Source organism: Hippopotamus amphibius, chromosome 2, assembly GCF_030028045.1.
Source record: "Hippopotamus amphibius kiboko isolate mHipAmp2 chromosome 2, mHipAmp2.hap2, whole genome shotgun sequence".
NCBI lineage: Eukaryota > Metazoa > Chordata > Mammalia > Artiodactyla > Hippopotamidae > Hippopotamus > Hippopotamus amphibius.
The window spans coordinates 173,804,489-173,825,970 of record NC_080187.1 but is presented as its reverse complement, the minus strand read 5'-3'; the positions used below and the strand labels follow the sequence as shown (position 1 = coordinate 173,825,970).

Sequence of the window (21,482 nt, the reverse complement as noted above, 5' to 3'; positions counted from 1 at the left end):
CAACAATTCTGTATCATGATTTTAGTGTTGGCAAGAAGAACCTATCCATGTGACAAAAATTCATAGAGCCTATGCATCCAAAGCAAAGAGTGCATATAAAAACTGCTGTATCAGATGACAGTGTGGATTTTAATAAAACGTTACAATAGCAATTTCCTGGTATGTATATGTAATTATTATATATAGATATCTTTTAAAATATCATGCTGCTCCCGAGGCTGCTGCGGGCATTCATGGGTCTCTTCTGTTTAGTTAACAAATAATTGCAAACCAGGGCATAGGCTGCCTGTCAGCTCTCAGAGGTGAAATGGGAAAGAGGGGTAGATGTCTGAACTAAATATAGACTCTCCCTGCATCACTCATTAATGAGTTATTTTGATCTTAAATTCTAGGAACTGGCACTGTTTTAGACCTTGTCTGTACTTTCGTTTCTACTTGTTTTTTTTGCCTTTGATTCCTTTATACTAATTCATCCATCAAAACAATAAAACCAAATGGAAGATTGACAGCTACAGTCCACATAAGCATGTAACAGTGTACAAAATTTCAGTCATCTACCTCTGTGGTGTTGACTTACCCTAAGTGTTTGTAGCCTATAGATACCAAGTTTGGTAGGAGTGCATTATAGCATTGCATCACAGAAAGACCCAGCATGATTATCTGGACTTTATTTTACAAAGAAAAGAATTATCAGCCACTAGCAAGTGAGACAGATCACTTCGGACCAATGGGATAGAAAATGTGATATCAGGAAAATTCTAAGACACATGATCTAGTAAAGTATAATTCTACTTTTGGAGGCAGTAGTTCTGATTATCCTGATCCTCCTCAAAGTTTAATAAATAAGATTCATTTTCAGATTTCAAAAGAATAATATTTTATTCCTCTTGTAGTTTTATTCAAACATAACTCAATACACTCTGAAATTCAGATGGACTGGGTGTTTTTTTTTTTTTTTATCATTTTATGTTGAAGTAACATTATTTTATGAAAAACCTAAGTAGAGCCCTAGAACCTGGTTAAAAAAAAAGACATACATTAATTATTTTGGATAAGATTACTTTTCACCCAGAAGGCCTAAGATCTGTGAATTTTTTAAAAGAGTCACTAGATTCTGAATGGAGAAAAGTAAGTATAGCCTAATGAATGACGAATAAGTAGATTACAAGAATGTTTTGTAGGCTGTACTAAATCCTATTCTAAATGGGATGGCAAAAACTTTTACCGAATAATTATTCATGTATGTCAACCTGTTTAGTCTTCCGTTCCCCTCAGTTCAAACGTTTAGTAGTAGTTGCTTTTTCCTTGCGCTTTTGCAGGACCTACCTAACTTAATGACCAGGGAAAGACAAGTAGACAAAGCAAAGGTTTGTGGTGAGCTGGACTTTTTTCCCATCTGTGCATAGACCACGTGATCTATGTACATGACAACCACACTTCCTGTTTGGGGGGTCATACAGGAACCCAGGTACTATGTATATGTGCTGCAGGGCCCTCAAACACACTGAGCTCTCAGCTTGAGGCAGAACTAAACACTTTTGTGCAGGGGAATCCGTGCCTCATGCCGCTCTCCAGCCTGCTCTGGGTGCCCCTGGCCTTCATCTTCTCTGGTAGGGATGCTTCCAAACATGGGTAAGAATGTTCAGGGTGAAAGGTCTGCACACAGGCATATGGTACTTCACGTGGACTTGGGGAGGAAAAAGGGTTGGAGGAAAGCAAGCATCTTCTGATTTCAACTTGGTCTGTATTTGGGTTCTAAATTAGTCTAATTCCTACATTATTTTGTTCACTATTTCAGCTCTGTTTTCTGATTTTTTTCCACAGGAACCGGTATGGCCCAGAAAGTTACTCAAGTCCAGCCAGACATAACCAGTCAAGTGGGGCAGGCAGTCACCCTGAACTGTCGGTATGAGATAAGTTGGGGCACAGACTACTACTACATTTTTTGGTATAAGCAGCTTCCCAGTGGAGAGATGACTTTCCTTATTCAACAGTATTCAGAGAGCTACAATGCAAGGAATGGCCGCTATTCTATAAACTTTCAGAAAGCAGATAAATCCATCAGCCTCACCATTTCAGCCTTACAGCTGGACGATTCTGCAAAGTATTTCTGTGCTCTCTGGGACCTCACAGTGCTTGAAGTAATAGGAAAAGCTAAACAAAAACCCCAGAGCTCAATAAATGGGAGCCGCCCAACACCCGCTTCAGGACCCAAGCTGAAATTCACACCTGCAGACCCCAGACAAGAAATGGTAGTCCTGTGGTTGCTTAATCTGTGGTCTGGATCAGAACATTTAATTCTAAATTAAAGCTCCTTCTTTGTCATTTGGAAGCAGGTGTTTAGAGGAACTTTCTAGTAATACATTCCCCTCTTGAATTTCTGACTTTAAATCTGTCATAAAGAACATGTGTAAATTTGTCTAAAGTAGAAAACTTGCTCCATAATATTTTTTATTATGTATGTATGTATGTATGTACGTATGTGTTTACTAGCTGCACTGGGTCTTCGTTGCTGCTCACGGGCTTTCTGTAGTTGTGGCGAATGGGGGCTACTCTTCATTGTGGTTCGCAGGCTCGCAGTGGCTTCTCTTGTTGCAGAGCATGGGCTCTAGGCACGCGGGCTTCAGTAATTGTGGCTCATGGGCTGTCGAGTGCAGGCTCAGTCGTTGTGGCGCACAGGCTTAGTTGCTCCGTGGCATGTGGGATCTTCCTAGAGCAGGGATCAAACCCATATCCTCTGCATTGGCAGGCAGATTCTTAACCACTGTGCCACCTAGGAAATCCCTTGCTCCATAATAACTTAAAGTGGCAGTTTCACTAAAACATACTCATATCACAAACCTGGGCATAGTTATCTGGAACCATCAGGAAAATCATTTCTCTGGTAAGTAAAATTGTTGTCTACTGCTCTGTCCTCTCTTGTAGTATAGAAATATCCTGAGAAGTGGGAGCAAAAGTCAATAATGGGGAAAAAAACAAAAAATTGTAGCAAACCCTGCTTGGTATACTGTTTCCCTATTTATGCCACCCAATCTCTCAATAGAACACCTTAATAAACTGATTTCCCATTAACAGCAAGAACATGATAGGCCATGGATACTGACGATAATACGTGTAATCTGCTATGTAAAGTGCTAAATACACCTCAGAAAAATATTGAGCTTTATCTTGTGGAGAGACTCCTCTGTAATTTCAGACAGTGTCTCCCAGCCCCCAAGATTGTATACATTGCCTGCAGCTGGTTGAGAGCCTATGATGGGGAAGGTGTTGTTCTAGGTGATTTGCATGTGTGTTCTCACTTAATTCTTATTGGAACCCCTCAAGGTTGAGTCCATCCTCCTTTAGGGAGGCAGGGTAGCAAAGTGCTTGAGGCCAAAGGCTTAGGGGTGCATTTCTAGTTCTACCACTCATTAGTTGAGTGATTCTGGGAAAATGGCATAATAATTTTTATGCTTCAGTTTCCTCATATCTGCAATGAGGATATTGATAGAATCTATCATCAAAGGTTCTTATGAGAAGTGAATGAGCTGATGAATGCCAGTGCTGAGTCCTGTGCCCAGCAGAAAGACACCAGCTACTTACAGAGAAGGAAATTGAACGTGAGAGAGGCTCAATACCTTGCCTGGTGTTGCAGAGTACATGTGAGAGTGGAGCTTTCCCTCCATACCATATTTAGAGTAGATGCCTTTCCTCATCCCAAGAATATCTGTCTATCTCAGGACATCATTGTATTGTCTTTAAAGTGCTTATCCCTGTTTAAAATTGTCCAATTTTTCAAAAATCTGTTTATTTAATTTTTTCTCTTCCTACTGCAGTGTAGGCCTTTTATATCCTCTTGACTGTGGCATCCCCCATGCCTCCTCCATGCTTGTCACACAGGAGGCGCAATCGATTTACAGGTATATAGATATATAGATGATATACAGATATTTAGATACTTATAAGTACATATATATAAATATTATATATATATAAATAATTGAGCAGTCCTATGGGGCCTTTCTGGAACAGAACCCCCCCCCACCCCGTGCAATGCCCTCTCTTTACCTCTTGTGCATAGAAAAACTTTAGTTTCTTAGGCCTATGGCAAGTTCCAAAGTATAAATTTAATTATAGACGTGAGAAAAGGCAGAATGAGAGGAAAATAGTCAAGCAAGACATAACAATAATAGTTTTTTTTTAAATAAATAAATAAATAAATAAATAAATATATTTATTTATTTATTTTATTGGCTGTGTTGGGTCATTGTTGCTGCAGATGATCTTTCTCTAGTTGCAGTGAGCAGGGGTACTCTTTGTTGTGGTGCGCAGGCTCCTCGTTGTGGTGGCCTCTCTTGTTGCACAGCATGGGCTCTAGGCGCATGAGCTTCAGTAGTTGTGGCACATGGGCTCAATAGTTGTGGCTCACGGGCTCTAGAGCGCAGGCTCAATAGTTGTGGCACATGTGCTTAGTTGCTTCGTGGCATATGGGATCTTCCTGGGGCAGGAATTGAACCCATGTCCCCTGAATTATCAGGCAGATTCTTAACCACTGCACCACCTAGGAAGTCCAAAATAATAATAGTTTTGCTACTAAACAAAGCAAGGACCTTCAGTTCCCCCTCAAGGTCTATAAATCATATTCTGAGCCATGACCTTTGAGCTGTTTTGCAGATTCTGAAACCCCACAAAGTGGAAGAAGTTAACTATGCTGCCCACAAGCGCTAGGCCCCAGACCAGTTGGAACCAAAATGTGGATGATATTGACTCCCGATTACCTCACCACTGACCAATCAGAAAAATGTCCACAAGCTGATCACACACCCCACACCCCCCTCCCTCACCCTGTCTTTAAAACATTTCCTTCAGAGCCATCAGGGAGCTCCAGCCTTTTCAGCACTAGCTTCCTGGAGTGCTTGCTTGGTGCCGAGCAATAAACACTGCATTTTGCTTCACTACAGCACACGTGAGCAAGTGGACCCAGTTTGGTTCAGCACGTATACACACACACATATATACACACACACATATACATATATACATAAAATACATGTATATAATATATGTAGTGTACAAAAGATAGGATTATTTATAGAGTCCACACTATTCAAACTCTAAAATAAAAGATTAAGCTGGATCAACTTTTGTGTTGTTTATCTAGAATTAACATTTCTACCTTGCAAGTCACTTTAGGCAAGATTGATTTAATTTATCTAGTGGTCAATTGGCTTGGCCTCTATTTCAGATAATTACGATGGCTTTAGATTTCAGGATTCTGCCTTATTAGTTGAAGGAATGCACCCTGCTCTTGGAGGTATACGCTTCTTGCTGTGGACACAGCCCCTCCAATAGGTGGGTACATTTATCAAGGGATTAGGATTCTCATCAGGAACAAGCTCCACAGCAAGTGGGCTTTCTGAGTGGTGAGAAGATGCCCTCACACTCCTATCATCAAGGGTTCTGATTGCTGTGATCCGAAGCAAAAAAAAAAGATAAAACTTGACTTGCAGTGACTGCTGTTTGTCTAGCAGCTCCTGCCCAACCTTAGCATTTACACTTCTAAATTAGGAGACATTAACGAGGGTGTTCAGGACTTCCTTTAACAACCGTAGCTGCATCTCTTTTCTTGGGAAGGAAAGATAGAGGTTAGTCACTGAGGTGCCTTCCAATACTATACCACTTTTCAGAACACGATTTAAGTTTAAGTAGGTGAAAGGCACTATTCTCTGATTTTAGCACCTACCCCATTCTGTTTTCTTTGTTTATTTCAGTTGTTCACTGTTAAATTTACTCTACCAATTTTCCAGAAGTAGATTTAGATTCAGAACAACCTTAATTAATGCTATCTTGTACTAGTAAAATTTCCCTGGACATATCGTCTTTTTCTAACTATATTTCGAGCTCACAGGAACAGAGAATGTTGCTTTTCTAAGTTTCAGAGCTCCTAGGGAAATTGTGGGCACAAAATCACTGTTTAAACAAACATGCGGATGTTGAATCAAACTAACATCATTCCTGGACTGTGACACAGGTAAGATAGAACATAATTCTTATTCACTTTTAAGCAACTTTATTGAGATATAAGTGACATTTCATAAAATTCATCCATTTTGAATTCACAGTTCAATAATTTTTAGTAAATTAGCTGTTATGAAACCATTACCATAACCCAGTTTTAAACATTTTTGCCACCACAAGAAGATCCTTCATCCACAATGACAGTTATTCTCTATTTCCACACTTGGCCGCAGGCAACCACTGATCTACTTTATATCTCTATAGGCTCCTTTTCTGAAGATTTCATATATATGGAATAATTCAATATATGATCTTGTCAGTTTCTTTTCCGTAACATAATTTTTTATTCATTTATGTTGTAGCATATATTAGTATTTTACTCATTTTTATTGCTGAATTATAATTCATTGGTGAGTGAATTACATTTTGTTTATCCACTCACCAGATGTTCCACATTTGGGTTCTTCTCATTGGGGGATTATTAGGAAGAATAACCACAAAGGAGGCTCCCACTATTTTTAGAACATATCTTCTCTCACATTTAAAGCTTTTACTGAGCATCACAATTGTAGATGACATGGCAGATTCCAAACACTGTAGACTACAGAGCCAGATAGGTACGGGCTCCGATTGTTCCTATGCCACCTACCATATGTTTGATCTCAAGTTAGTTACTCAATCCCTTTCAGCTTTAGTTTTCTTGTTTGTAAGTTGGGAATAATAATATCTCTATTGCATGACTTTTCTATTAGAATAATGTACATAAAGCAAAAGATAATTGAGCACATAGTATTTGTGCACATTTATAATTTGGGGATTTGAAAGTCTTAAAATTTTATCAAAATTTTATATGAAAGATTCCTAACCAAAGTGTGTTTCCTGCCATGAATTGCCATCCCAGTCTCTCTCAAGTTGAATAGAAGCAGTCCACGATGAGGCAACTCACTTCTGAAAGATTGTCAGTTCTCTTTATGTTGTGAGCTCATGGGGGATGTCCTCAATATTTGTGAAGTTACTCTCAAGGAGGCATGTTTGATCCCTCCTTTTGAACCACAGGAGACTGATTCTAAGGCAGAAATGATTGGTGTGTTTCTAGGACATGTATGTGGTCTTGTCTCTAACTGGCTGGACAAGCAGATGCAGAGTCCTGTTTTCTGAAGCAGAATGTTCCACAGATCTAGGCTGCAGAACGTTCGTCTCCTGAGGATACTTGGGCAGGAAACATGGAGAGGAACACTCTCCCAGCCTCATTGCTGATCCTGTGGCTTCAACTTGAAGACATTCTAAATAGTCTGGGGTGCTGACGGGGAAGGAGGAGGATGTAGTCAGTGACCTCTAGGTTCTCTTTGGGAATGTGTGAAGACAATGAACACTCTGTAGAGAGATCAGTTTCCGTGTCTAACCCAGTCTTTCTGAGCAGGAGTGAGCAGCCTCTTGACTGTGGAACAGAGTCCTCCCTCTCTGCGGGTTCAGGAAGGAGAGGGCATCAATTTCACCTGCAGTTTCCCTTCCAGCTCTTTTTATGCTTTACACTGGTACAGATGGGAACCTGCAAAAAGCCCCAAGGACCTGTTTGTAATCACTTTAAATGGGATGAAAAGGAGGAAGGACGAGTAAGAGTCACTCTGAATCCTAAGGAGGGTTACAGCTACATGTTCATCAAAGGATCCCAGCGTGAGGACTCAGCCACATACCTCTGTGCCTCCACACAGTGCCCTTCAGGCCCCTTCAGCTCATACCCTACCCATGCCTGCTGCTGCTCTGGTACCAGCATTGATGGAAAGCAATGTGTGGGGTGGAAAAGGTAAATTCAATGAATTACAGTGTTTTCAATAATCAGAGGGAAATGCAAACATAGGTAAACAGTCATTCCAGTCACCTGAGATCCTTCCACTAACTGGACTAACTGAAGGATAGTAAACTTCTCTAACTTGACTCCTGCCAGCATGTTGGCCATATCATTGAGTCAGATCCCTAGCCTCTTCTTTTCCCACGATTTCAAGTGCAATAAAGGTCACTCAAACCTATCTAAAATAATGTGGTTAAACTTGGGTAATATTTACCCCTCATATCTGGTACATGCTAAGAGCTAGTACTTCTATGGTATTTCTTCAAGTGCATGAGTACAACACAAGATATGCCATCTTCTCACACACCTGGCATGGAAATCTGCATGTCTCATACCAGGACAGTCAATTCGGCCTCGTTTAACTAATTGGGAATTTTGGTTTTGGTTTAGTTCAATCTTGCTACTACATAGACATCTGTATTTCATTTCTTCTTATATGAGGCTACCTTAACTTTTAAAAATCACTTGTGATATCTGAAAGGAGCATTGATATGGGAAATTCACTACTAACCTTGATCTCTCCTCCAGTTTGTCCTGTGATTGTGATGCTGAATAATAACTGAACTCTAGGATATAAGTTTCTTCATTTGCAATTTCCAGGTGTATGAGACTAGTTGAGTATCTGGTACTACGCTCATTTTTCAGATTTCCAAATAACCCACCAGTTTAATACCCCATTGGTACTCTAAGGGCAGCTAATTCTGGAGTCATTTTGGGTTTTGTCAACATGAATTACTTACTTCTGGTCCTCTTCATCCAATAGTTTGAGTTTCAGTTTTCTCCCAGCGTGTACATTAGTAACTCGTTATCCAGGTTCTGTCCAGATTACTAAATTATGTTGCCATTGTGCTCCCCGCCCCAACATCTATCTTTCTTTTGTAGGTTTATGTTTTTTTTTTAAAGCTCTTTATTGGAATATAATTTCTTTACACACTTGCACCAGCTTATGAGGTACACCAAAGTGAATCAGCTGTATTTATACATATATCTCCATATCCCCTCCCTCCTGCGACTCCCCCCCACCCTCCCCGACTCGGCCCTCCAAGGCATCACACAATCATCGAGTTGATCTCCATTTGTTATACAGCAACTTCCCACTAGCTATCTATTTTACAGCTGGTAGTATATATATGTCTATGCTACTCTCTCACTTCGTCCCAGCTTCCCCTTTGCTCCCTACCAACCCCGTGTCCTCCAGTCCATTCTCTGCATCTGCATCCTTATTTTTCTCCTGTCACTGGGTTCATCAGTACCATTTTTTTCTTTTTCTTTTTTTTTAGATTCCATATATATGAGTTAGCATACAATATTGTTTTTCTCTTTCTGGCTTACTTCACTCTATAAGACAAACTCTAGGTCTATCCACCTTATTACATATAGGTCCATTTCATTCCTTTTTATGGCTCAGTAATATTCCATTGTATATATGTGCCACATCTTCTTTATCCATTCAATGGTTGATGGGCATTTAGGTTGCTTCCATGTCCTGGCTATTGTAAATAGTGCTGCAATGAACATTATGCTACACGTTTCTTTTTGGATTATGGTTTTCTCTGGGTATATGCCCAGGAGTGGGATTACTGGATCATATGGTAGTTCTATTTTTAGTTTTTTAAGGAACCTCCAAACTGTTTTCCACAGTGGCTGTGTCAACTTACATTCCCACCAACAGAGCAGGAGAGTTCCCTTTTCTCCACACCCTCTCCAGCATTTGTTGTTTCCAGATTTTGTGATGATGGCCATTCTGACCAGTGTGAGGTGATACCGCATTGTGGCTTTGACTTGCCTTTCTCTAATGATTAGTGATATTGAGCATCTTTTCATGTGTTTGTTGGCCATCTGTATGTCTTCTTTGGAGAAATGTCTATTTAGGTCTTCTGCCCATTTGTGGATTGGGTTATTTGCTTTATTGGTATTAAGCTGCATGAGCTGCTTGTATATTTTGGAGATTAATCCTTTGTCCGTTGCTTCATTGGCAAGTATTTTCTCCCATTATGAGGGTTACCTTCTTATCTTTTTTATGGTTTCTTTTGCTGTGCAAAAGCTTTTAAGTTTCATGAGGTCCCATTTGTTTATTCTTGATTTGATTTCCATGATTCTAGGAGGTGGGTCAAAATGGATCTTGCTTTGATGTGTGTCATAGAGTGTTCTGCCTATGTTTTCCTTTAAGAGTTTTACAGTGTCTGGCCTTCCATTTAGGTCCTTAATTCATTTTGAGTTTATTTTTGTGTATGGTGTTAGGAAGTGTTCTAATTTCACTCTTTTACATGTTGCTGTCCTATTTTCCCAGCACCACTTATTGAAGAGGCTGTCTTTTCTCTATTGTATATTCTTGCCTCCTTTGTCAATGGTAAGGTAACCATATGTGTGTGGGCTTATCTCTGGGTTTTCTACCTTGTTCTATTGATCTATATTTCTTTTTCTGTGCCAGTACCATATTGTCCTGATTACTGTAGCTTTGCAGTATAGTCTGAAATCAGGGAGCCTGATTCCTTCAGCTACATTTTTTTCTTTCTCAGGATTGCTTTGACTATTCAGGGTCTTTTGTATTTCCACACAAATTGTGAAATATTTTGTTCTAGTTCTCTGAAAAATGCCACTGGTAATTTGATCGGGATTGCATTGAATCTGTAGATTGCTTTGGGTAGTATAATCATTTTCACAACGTTGATTCTTGAAATCATTAGATGATGGTATATCTCTCCATCTATGACAACAATATTTTAATACTATAACTGAGATATTCCCTCACAGTTTCTCAACCACCTTGCTCTTTCCCCATGTAGTTATTCATTGCTTTACAAAAATACAAAATCAACAACAACAACAACAAACCCAGAAATGCAAAAGAAAGGAATCTTAAGCAACTACTTTGAAAAGTTGTAAGTCATGAATTATTTTCATTATAGGTTTCCCATCCCATCTCCACCCTCAGCTGCAACCCCACTGGTGGATTAGATAAGGATACCTTTGATGGGTGGATGGAAGGACTAGAGTCAGAAGGTGAAAACAGGTTGAAACAAAAAGCCTAAACAGTTGCAGGGATTCAGATCAGAGAAGGCTCATGTTACCATTTTTGAACAAAGGGTGAGTAGAATTCAAAGTTCCTGGCTTGAGCCTTGTGGGAGAGTGTATTGACATAGCTGAGAGACTTAGCTACAGCCATAGAATATCCCATACCTGCAGCGGGGTGTGGGAGCACAGAATGACTTCAGATTTCCTGAGAAGGTTGTCTGAGTAAGCATCTGGAATAAAAAATTCTAGACACTAAGGAACTTTGTTAAGGTGATTAAAGACCTACATGGATAACTTATCCAAGACTACCTGGTATCAAGGATGTTTTAGAAAATATTGGTGAGGGGAGTTGGGAATACCAACAAGGATATGAATATCCCCCTGCTCCTGACTCACTGGCACTGTGGGGTTGTCCTCTAACTTATACCCAAGTCCAGAAAAGATGTTTGTGGCCTGATGGAAATACAGCCTTATAGTAGATCTAAAGTTGAAATACAGGGAAAAAAATTATGAGTCACACTCATTGTAAAACTGAAGCTGTGGTCTGTTAGACATGACGTTGTTCACATAGTCCAAAGAGTGGGAAAACTTGGAAACGAGGAATTAAGACTTTTATTCAGTTTTCATCATATAGCCAGGGGCTAAAAGAATGCAATCCAATCAGAATTTGCTTCAAATCTCAGTCTGCAGACTTATGACTCACAAATATTTCCAAATCATGGAAAAAAAAAAAAAAAACATTTGAAAGGCAGTAAGAAAAAGCATGAAGTTGTCCTGGAAGCAAGATACTCAAATTCTTGTTCCACTTTTCTTGTGTGCCTTCTGGTGCCACTGGGAAGAACCATGTTTCTGGTGTCAGTTTGAACATCTTTTGCTACAAATGAGCCACTTGATTTTAGGCTATACTCTTATACATATTTCAAGATTTGGTTTAGGATTAAATGAGGTAGCATATTGTATTAGGTTGAATTCCTTAAAAGCAAAGCCTAAATTGGGGTTTCCTGTACCCGTTATTTTATTTAGTTATTTGGCTGCACCAGGCCTTAGATGCAGAATGTGGGATCTTCGTTGCAGCATTCAGGATCTTTAGTTGTGGCATGCGAACTCTTAGTTGTAGCATCTAGTTCCCTGACCAGGGATCGAACCTGGGCCCCCTGCATTGGGAGCATAGAGACTTAGCCACTGGATCACCAGGGTAGTTCCACCAATAATCTTTTGAGAAATGCAAGTTAAGATTGATGGGAAAAAGCTGAGAAAGGATGTGGCTCAGCTGGACTCTTGATCCAGCCTGACTTCACGGGGATCTCTGGAGCATGAAATGCAGCACAGAACTGATCCCTCCTGCCTTGAGTCAAGGGGGGCGGACAGCTGACCTTCTGTACCCCAGAATAAAGTATCATTGGATCAGGGGTATACCCTACTGGAGAGTAGTGACATTTATTGGCATAGAGCGGTTTTCTGGAGAAGAAGGCAACTGTGAGCCAAGCATAGCCTACACTTGCCACAGCTGGGGATTGGGTACACTGCCCTGGAAAAGGGAATCTAGGCTGGGCACCAGCAGTGTCCACTACCAACGTGGAACTCTCTTATCACATCATGTGCATTCAGTAAATGATGGACTAAATTCAATAATTATTATATTTAAAATGTTCATTTCTTTCCCCATTTAATGAGTTTCAAAAAGCTGACCTTACCAATCTGGAAGAATTGAAATAATGTAGGGTAAAGCATTTAAGAGAAAGAAATCTAAATACATATGAAAGTTATTATTCAAAGCCGAGACTCAAGATTTTTTGAGAGTAGTGACCAAGAAACCAGTATATTCCCTTACTTATTTTGGTCATTCTCAAAATACTACATTCCCATACTAGACCATAGAGCATGACATTCTGCCCTCACTTTGGATCCAGGTATAAATGATTCTGACGATTCACAATTGATGGCTCTGGGCTTCTAGGTGTGGAAAGAGATACCATCTATACTTATAAATGATTAGTGTTACTTTGTTCCTGGTTTACATTTAAGAATGAAGGGCTGGGTAGCAGGACGGACTCCTTATGTCATTGTGTCCATGTTCTCCACAAGGTTTCTTCCTGAATGAGATACTTGGCCAAGTAGTCTGGGCATGTGGACTTACCACGTTACTTGGCAGGCTTCTTTTCAGGACGAAAGAGCAGGGAACTGGTTATTAACTTGTTCCTCCCTCTCCCCTTCACCTAATATCATTTTGAAGGTAGCTTAACTCTGTCAACTACTCACAGGAAAAATTAGCATTCCAGGTGTGTTATTTCAACTTTAGTGAACATCAAATATTCACGTACAGGCTTACTATGCTCCTCACATATAAGTACAGCAGCAGGATGGAGGGTGCAGAGGGAGACTAGTGTAGCTATTCCACATATTGACCTTCAATTTTGTCCCATGTTCTGTCCCTCCTGCCCTCCACCATACTTATTCTCTTTCTCAGTCCAGAATCTCTACAGGTCCCTAAGGAGTAAGTTTCCTTCACTGGCATTTCCAATCAAATCTTCTCATAGTTCATTCTGGGCTGTGCCTTCTCCCTCTCTGTCTCACCCATCAGTATGCATCTACTTTTTATTTTATGGGAATTGGTGATATCTTTCACCTTTTTATTACTTTCACATTATGGACTTAGTACCATCCTATTTACACTTGTAAATTTTATTCCAGTGGGAAGACTGGCAAGGAAAGTACATATGCTTGATCAGATATTTTGAATCAGAAGCACATCCCAGCAACGTTTAAAATTTCAAACTGACCATGTGATTTGGTCTTACATGTGAAAAAAAATCTATCGACAGGCTCAAGAAGTAAATAGAAACACAAGGAAGTGATTTCAAGCTGGTACAAGTCAATGGAGTACTCAGAAAGGAGGAAGTTGTTCTGACCTTGTGAAAAGGACATCGGATGGCCAGATTTTCATTTTATTCAAGAAGTATCTTCTCAGTTATTTCAATTTTAGGTTTCAGTGGTCTCTATGCTACCATAAGTTGGGTAGGGAAGTCTTTTCCCTTCGGAGTTTCGTCTTAGTATTAGACCACAGAGGGAATGTCCCTTGATTGACAGACCTTGTCTCCTACCTGCATGGGATGCTGCTTGCTTTGCTACGTTGAGTGTCACTGTCAATCTACTCCCATGTCCTCTGTACCCTCAGAAGTTCCTCTCGTTTCTGCTCTGCTGTTTGCACTCTTTCCAGCTTTATTGAGTTCATGTAGGTGTACTTTTGTTTTTCTCACAATTCTTTCCAGAATCATTTATTTATATGACATATTTTCCTTACCTTGAGAATTTTGTTCAGCTTTCTCTGCAGTTACTCCTCTGCTGGCATTCTTCTTAGTGTGAGGTCCCCTTCATTTGGCCTAATATGCCAGTCTATTCTGACCATTGAAAATTGGAACAGGACTCTCACTTTCTTCACTTAAACATGTGGTGCCCCAGTTATTTTCACATAGTTTTAACAGATAACGAAGTTGTTCATCTGAGACTGAGTCATCTTCAGAGTTTCTGCTTGACAAAGAAAATTGTTTTTATTAGTTTGCGTTGATTAAATAATTAATGTCACATGTTCCAGGCTGATTTTAAGTAAAGTCTCTAATTTAATTTACTTTTTCCTTTTAGCACCAAATGAAAGAATACCTTCTCCCCCTCTCCCACCCGCTATCATGCTCACATCCGGCAGCACAGGCCATATGAAGCTCAGCTCAGCTGAGGCAATTGATCTTTTTCTTTCTGCCTCCTGAATGGCTTTTAAAAAAAAGAGTAGAGTCTTTCAGTGAAATTCCAAAGTCTAGAATATGCTCTTTTGTAACTAATTTCTCAGTGAAGTAAACTACTCTTCTATTACAAATCCCCATTTCTCACTTATTTTAGGATCAACACCATGTACTCCAGAAGATGACATTATCACAGATTCAAGAAGGAAGAAACATGTTCTGCTGATTTTTTTTCCACATCTTTATTGGAGTATAACTGCTTTACACTGTTCTGCTAATTTCTGCTCTACAACAAAGTGAGTCAGCTGCATTTATACATATATCCCCATAGCTCCTCCTTCTTAAGCCTCCCTCCCACCCTCCCTATCCCACCCCTCTAGGTCATCACCAATCATCGAATCTATCTCCCTGTGTTATGTGGTTGCTTCCCACTAGCCATCTTTTTAACATTTGGTAGTGTGTATATGACAATGCTACTCTCTCACTTTGTCCCAGCTTCTCCTCCCCCTCTCCATATGTCCTCAAGTCTGTTCTCTACATCTGCATCTTTATTCTTCCCCTGCTCAACATCACTAATCATCTGCTGAAGATGATCACATCTTTGAAATGAAACAGCCAGCTCTCACGGATCGAATGTTCTGCCTCTGGCCTCCAGAGGGCGCTGTTGCACAAAGGAGACAATTGTTTTTGCTGCAGATCATCACCATCCACTGAGCCCTCCTCCTGCAGCCGGCAGCTTGTCCTCACTGATGTCTGAATTGATAGGAACCTGTGACGAGAATAAGAGGCCAGAAGGGATCCAAACTCAGTAAGAGAAAGACTTTCTAACAGTTCTTGAACCTTGTTTAAGCAAGGGACTTGTCCAGCTCAACGTGTCCTCTCCTCCTACAGCTCTGAAGGCTCAGGGGCCTGGCCTACTGTCTTACCTGCTCAGGAGCCTGCAGCGTTTCCACTGCTCAGCCATGTGCCTGCTGCTCCTCCCGGTGCTTCAAGTGGTTTTTGCCCTGAGTAAGTAACATCCCATTCCTTTTCCTTCTTTCACAAAAGTGACCGTGTTCTTACTGGAGTCTAAATAGAGACACCTTTTCTTCATAGCCAAATTTGTGCTGCTTCTACTTACACGGCATTGATGTTTCAGGTGGAGCCCAGTCAGTGACCCAGCCCCACGGCCACATCACTGTCTCTGAAGGAACCCGTCTGGAGCTGAGGTGCAACTACTCATCTTCTGTTTCACCGTATCTCTTCTGGTACGTGCAGTACCCCAACCAAGGACTCCAGTTTCTCCTGAAGTACACATCTGGAAACAGCCTTGTTTGAGGCATCAAAGGTTATGAGGCTGAATTTGAGAGGAATGCGAACTCCTTCCACCTGAGGAAACCCTCAGTCCATTGGAGTGACTTGGCTGAGTACTTCTGTGCTCTGAGTGACACAGTGCCTGAGTCTGCAGGGGCAGCAGGAGCGGAACACAAATCTCCTGAGACCTTGGGACATTTTGTGACTCAAGAACTTGAGAGAGTTTTCTAGGTGGTCTTTTTTTCTGTGAAGGCAAATAGGGCAGGATGGGCCGGGCCCTGGGGAATTCTTGTCTCTGGAATAGTTGCTTCAACATCCGTGCTGTGCCACATTCAGATAGACTTTATATGGGATGGAGGTCTTCTGATGAATTTCTCCAGAGGGATGCCCCCCACCAACATCCCACACCACCCCCACACTGAATCAAAAGCATCAGAAAGTGTCAGAGTTCTTCAGTCAAAAATGTGAAGTGAAAATTGATTTTTATTAAAAAAATCATTTCTAGCATTCATTATGAAAGCACAGTTCAGGAATTGACCAATGTTTGGAAAACTGAAGCACTTAGTTATAATGTTAGCTGACAGGCTGTGCCACATAAATGCTCAGTTAGGGCAACCTGCACAGCATATGTCCCAATGAGTGCTGTATAGGTTCTCAATCCAGATTTGAGCTTAACATCTAGCGCATACATAGTATTTCACTGTGTAATACTGACATATTTTAAAATCAGTCAGCCATCATGATACCTAGATTTCTAATCTTGTGAGTGTTACACAAACCTAATGAACAAACTGAACGTAATTCGCAGTGTAATATTGAAAATCTAAAAGCCACCCAGCTCTAACTGTTTTTTGAAACAGTTATTCCAGTTATTTCTGAAATAACAATTTGAGGCCACTACCCACCCCCAACCATATCAAATGCAATGTATTAAACTAGTGAAGATCTGTAAGGCATTTTACCAGTTGTCACACCAATTCACAACATAATATAAAATTACACATTCAACAAAAATTTCCAGTCTTTCACAGCACATTAACAAAGTTATAGGAAAATAGATTTCCACTACCAAAGTTCACAATATCAAAGATTACATGAGTAGAAGGGGGGGTGGGGGGGAGAAAAAAAAATGCAGACTTCGAAAACAAAAGAAAGCCACAACCCAAACAAACCAAAATTTTAATGCTCAGAATTGGCAGCACAAAAGAAAAGTTCTCTCCTGACATGTATCGTGGCAGTCTGAACGCCCCCAGAAAATTGTGCCAAAGAGTTTAGGAAACAAACATACAATAAAAGTAAACACACACAAACAGCAAACTTCAGGTAACTATTTTGGATTGCAAACAAGGATAAATTTAATGTTTAAACAATCTGATAAAATAACCATTTGGAAACTGCTTGGCCTTCTGTTCTCTTTTATTTGATTGATTATAATGCGGTATTGGTCTCTTGCTGCACTTCAAAACCAAGTAATCAAAACAAAAAAATATATATGTGCGTATATATACATACATACACAGATAATATATATACACACACATATATATGTTAAAACTCTTGTGATGAAAATGGCACTTGAAAAAGGTTATATTTTTCCACTGAAGTTGAAGATTAATAAAATGGTGTCAAAACATTCCCCTGGTCACACGCTTTAATATTTTTTTAAAGTGTGATGTGCTGTGATAATGATAAATCAGACAATTATTTTCCCTTTTACAAGGGAACAGGGCACCCTGAATTTTGGTTTTAGACTCTTTCAGCAATAAGGAGGGATGTTGATGAGCTTTGATCCCCTTTTGGTTTTGCAGTTATTAGGAGTTTTTGCTGGCATTTTGAATATGCTGCTTTCAGAAGCACCAAGGAAGATTTTTTAGTTGCTTCCTGGTATTTGGAGGATTAAAAAACAAGACCTTAACTTCCCACTTCCATTTCCATTCTAGCAAAAAATATGGGCTTAAATTTTTCTCTTTGCCAACTCCCTGTTGAAGCCTTCCATTCATAAGTGGGATTGGCTCTGTTTTGCCCATCCATACGGCAGCATCTCTAATAGCTCTTGTACAGCGTATCAGATATTGTGCCTTTTGGTGCCAGGTTCAAAGTCAAGTGCCGATCTATGAACCAGTGTACAAAAAAAAACCCAGGTGTTTGAAGGAAAGACGCTCCATTGTGAATAAAGAGCTCGCACCAGCTCCTAAGCCCTAGGAAGAGACCTGGCCCTCTAATGCCTTGTTTAAATATAGTTGTTCCCCGAGGGAAAGGATGATACACTAACCATTCCTGATAAGGGTTGGTCAGGGTTTAGGGAGGGGGCAGGAATATTGGGGAGAAAAAAATCTGATCATCCCTCAGTGCTACCCATTTCTGTCCTGTGTGGGCTGCTTAGCTAGACAGCAGGAGAATAAAGTACACCGAGAACCATAAAAAAAAAAAAAAAAAAAAAGATTACATGAATTCTAACAGGGCTATCCAACACCTGGGAACATTTTTATTTCTTCTGAAACAATTTTACCCAAAAGCCAACATGTTTAAGGTATTTTATATACATGATTATGACTCTACATTGTTTTTTGTGATTTGATTAGTATGATATGCTAAAAAAAACTACCCTCCAAAATATTGTAAAATGTTTACACACACAGAAGTTAAACCTCCCTTAACTCAACATTTTAAAATTTCTAGTGGCAGAAATTATGAAGTGAATGATTTCACTTTTTAAAAAAAATTACAATTACCTAAATTTACTTTCTTTAGTGAGATGAGATGATCTGTATTTTAAATGTGTCTCTAGAAGTATAAAGCATATGTTTAAAAATCTTTTATAAAGATGGTTCCGTGAAATGAACAGAAAGGGGGTGGGGGGTCTATGTTCAAAGCAAAACAGACTTGGCTTTTTCCTCTGTGGCTGCATCAAAGATTCATTGTTCTCACTTTCAGGTTCTTTGGCTGCTGCTGACTCCTTAGATTCTAAACCTTAAGGTGTCATCTCTTCTAGTTTTTCTTTTGTTCCCCTTTTCTTTTTTGTTTGGAGGTTTTATGACAGAAGATTTGTCCTTTCCTTGTACCTTTTCTAGTCCTTTAATTTGCTTGGGTCACATTTCCCAGGCACAGGAGACTTACTGTTCTCTTGGGCTCTTCCTTCATTGGTCCTTCTCCAGAACTGACCTTCCTCTTGAGCATCTTGTTGAATGTGATGCTCGCAGAGGGAACAGAATTGCCTGAATCCAGCAGGGAGCCCAATCGCACACTTTTAGCATTCTGTCACTTCATTTCATTTTTGTATGTCTTCTAAGCAAGATTTGAAAATCATTCATATTGCCTATATCTTAATAGGAAAATTTACCTATTTCTGTTTGTGTTTATATGCATTTATTGGTACAACTAATATTTTTAACTTATTTGAAGTAGTGTCAGTTTGAACAAAGTACAATAGACCAGGTGGCTTACAAACAGCAGGGATTTATTTCCCACAGTTCTGGAGGCTGGAAGTCTGAAGTTGGGGTGCCAGTATGGTCACGTTCTGGTGAGATAGATCCCTCTTCTGGGTAGCAGACTGATGACTTTGTTTTGTATCCTCACATGGTGGAGAGTAGAGAGAGAGACAAGCTATTTGCATTTCTCATAAAGGAGTTGCTCCTTCTCAGTCTCCTTTGAGGGTTTTTCTGAAAACCTTGCTGAAAAACTAGAAGGAAACCTCTTTGCCCTTCAATCTCCTTGCACCCCTCTTCATTAAGGACAAATGGACCTCAGCTTATCTGTTACTTTCTTCTCAGCTATTTTGGGGCTAGAGGAAAGTCTTTCTCAAAAGAACTAGCTTCCTTCTTAGAGGTCCACTGATCTCTGCATGCCAAGTTTTCTTCCACAACCTATAGTTTTCAGCTTTTCAACCTGGAGTTCCCTTCTGCTGAGCCCAGATTTATTTATGAGCTTCAATGGGATACCTCGCTTAAGCTCTGTGGGCATAGCGTGGCCGACTTCCACAGAAGCTCGTTGGCTGAGCACAGGGCAGCAGGGACATTTTTAATCTACCATCTTTCTAGAATTGCCTCCTTCTTAGATCTAATGATTGTTACCTTGTTTATGGCCTATTTAAAAAAAACCCTGTAGAACTGAAATTCTAAAGGGCCATTCTTGGTGTGGGGAAGGTCAGAATCAATGATGATGCATGGAAAATAAGTTGATATGGGAACATTTAAACATTTCATTAACATTCCTGGACAGAAGCTTAAGTTTCCATGAAGTCTGATCTATCAATATTTTCCCTTATTCTTTCTGACTCTCATGCTTAGAAAATCATGACCATCCTAAATTTATAAAAATAGAGCTTTTATTTTATTTAGAAGTGTTAATTATCTGTATTTAAAATTTATTTCAAAACAGATGTTAAGGTAGGCATCCAAATTTAATTGTTAATCGCTAAATGATTCTCCATTCATGAAGGCATAATTTATTGAATACACCTTTTCTCTATTTTTTTAATAACTAAGTTTCCATAAGTAATTTGTATGTTTGGATTTTCTATTATGTTCCATTTATATTTCTATCTGGACCTTTCTAGTAACATGCTTCTTCACGTAATGTAGCATTACTCTTTGTCTCAGTGACTGTGGAGGAAATACCTCTCCATTCTGTTTCAGAACTGAGGGCTTCCTGAAGCCTGAGATTATCTGTAGTATCAGATTTGGCCTCTAGAGGAAGATGCTACGCCACTTGAACTTGACAGAAAGCCAGAAAGCAGCCAGCCCTTTGAGGAAGAGCTTATACTCTGCATGCACTGTAAACTCACTCACTGCTCTGTCAGGGTGACCATGTGGGTGAATCGTTTCCTGGAAAAACCTGCAGAAAAGAGCCTCCTGTTTCCTCACAGCTCAGACATGAAGCCCACCCTCATCTCAGTGCTGGTGATGATATGCACACTCCGTGAGTAAAGTCTTTTTTAAAATTCTATTTTTCTCTGGTCTTCTGATTTAGGATGAGTTTAACGACATATTCTCCTGTGTCCGCGAGACACTCCCTGATCCAGAATTGGTGTTACAGGAGGAGCAGGAGCCCAGACAGTGACTCAGCCTGAGGACCACATCTCTGTCTTTGAAGGGTCCCCAGTGCAGGTGAACTGCAACTACTCATATCCTGGGAGTCCTGAGCTCTTCTGGTATGTCCAGTATCCCAAACAACATCTCCAGTTACTTCTGAAACAGATCTCAAGAGAGAGCATCAAAGGTTTCACAGCTGACCTCAACCAGGGTAAGGCATCCTTCCATCTGAAAAAACGATCAGCTCAAGAAGAAGACTCAGCGGTGTATTACTGTGCTCTGAGTGACACAGTGACTAGTTTTACAAAGGAAGCAGAGCACAAACCCCTTAGGAGTCACAGAAAATGGTTCTGAGTTCCCTATTTGGCCACAGTGGGGCATTCTTTCTCTAGACGGACACTGAGTTTACCTCTCAGATACAGAGCTGTTATCAGTTGTCAGTTAGCTATAGATTAACCTCAAAAATTTGTTCAAGCCATCTGCTTCATACCTAGTAGGGTACATACGTCGTTCCCAATCTCCCAATCCATCCCCCCCACCCCCACCCCCAGTGTCTGTACTTTT

The 21,482-nt window shown here is 40.1% G+C and overlaps 1 pseudogene and 2 gene segments (V, D, J or C); all 3 read left to right on the top strand.

Moving 5' to 3' along the window:
- Window positions 1-1,561: 1,561 nt before the first annotated feature.
- On the top strand, window positions 1,562-2,309 carry LOC130844605 (T cell receptor delta variable 1-like). The segment is given in 2 exon segments: window positions 1,562-1,610; window positions 1,825-2,309. Coding segments are annotated over 2 exon segments (534 nt in total).
- A 5,229-nt stretch (window positions 2,310-7,538) lies between these two features.
- LOC130844604 (uncharacterized) lies at window positions 7,539-16,119 on the top strand (annotated as a pseudogene).
- Window positions 16,120-20,672: 4,553 nt separating this feature from the next.
- On the top strand, window positions 20,673-21,272 carry LOC130844603 (T cell receptor alpha variable 16-like). The segment is given in 2 exon segments: window positions 20,673-20,805; window positions 20,923-21,272. Coding segments are annotated over 2 exon segments (462 nt in total).
- Window positions 21,273-21,482: the final 210 nt, after the last annotated feature.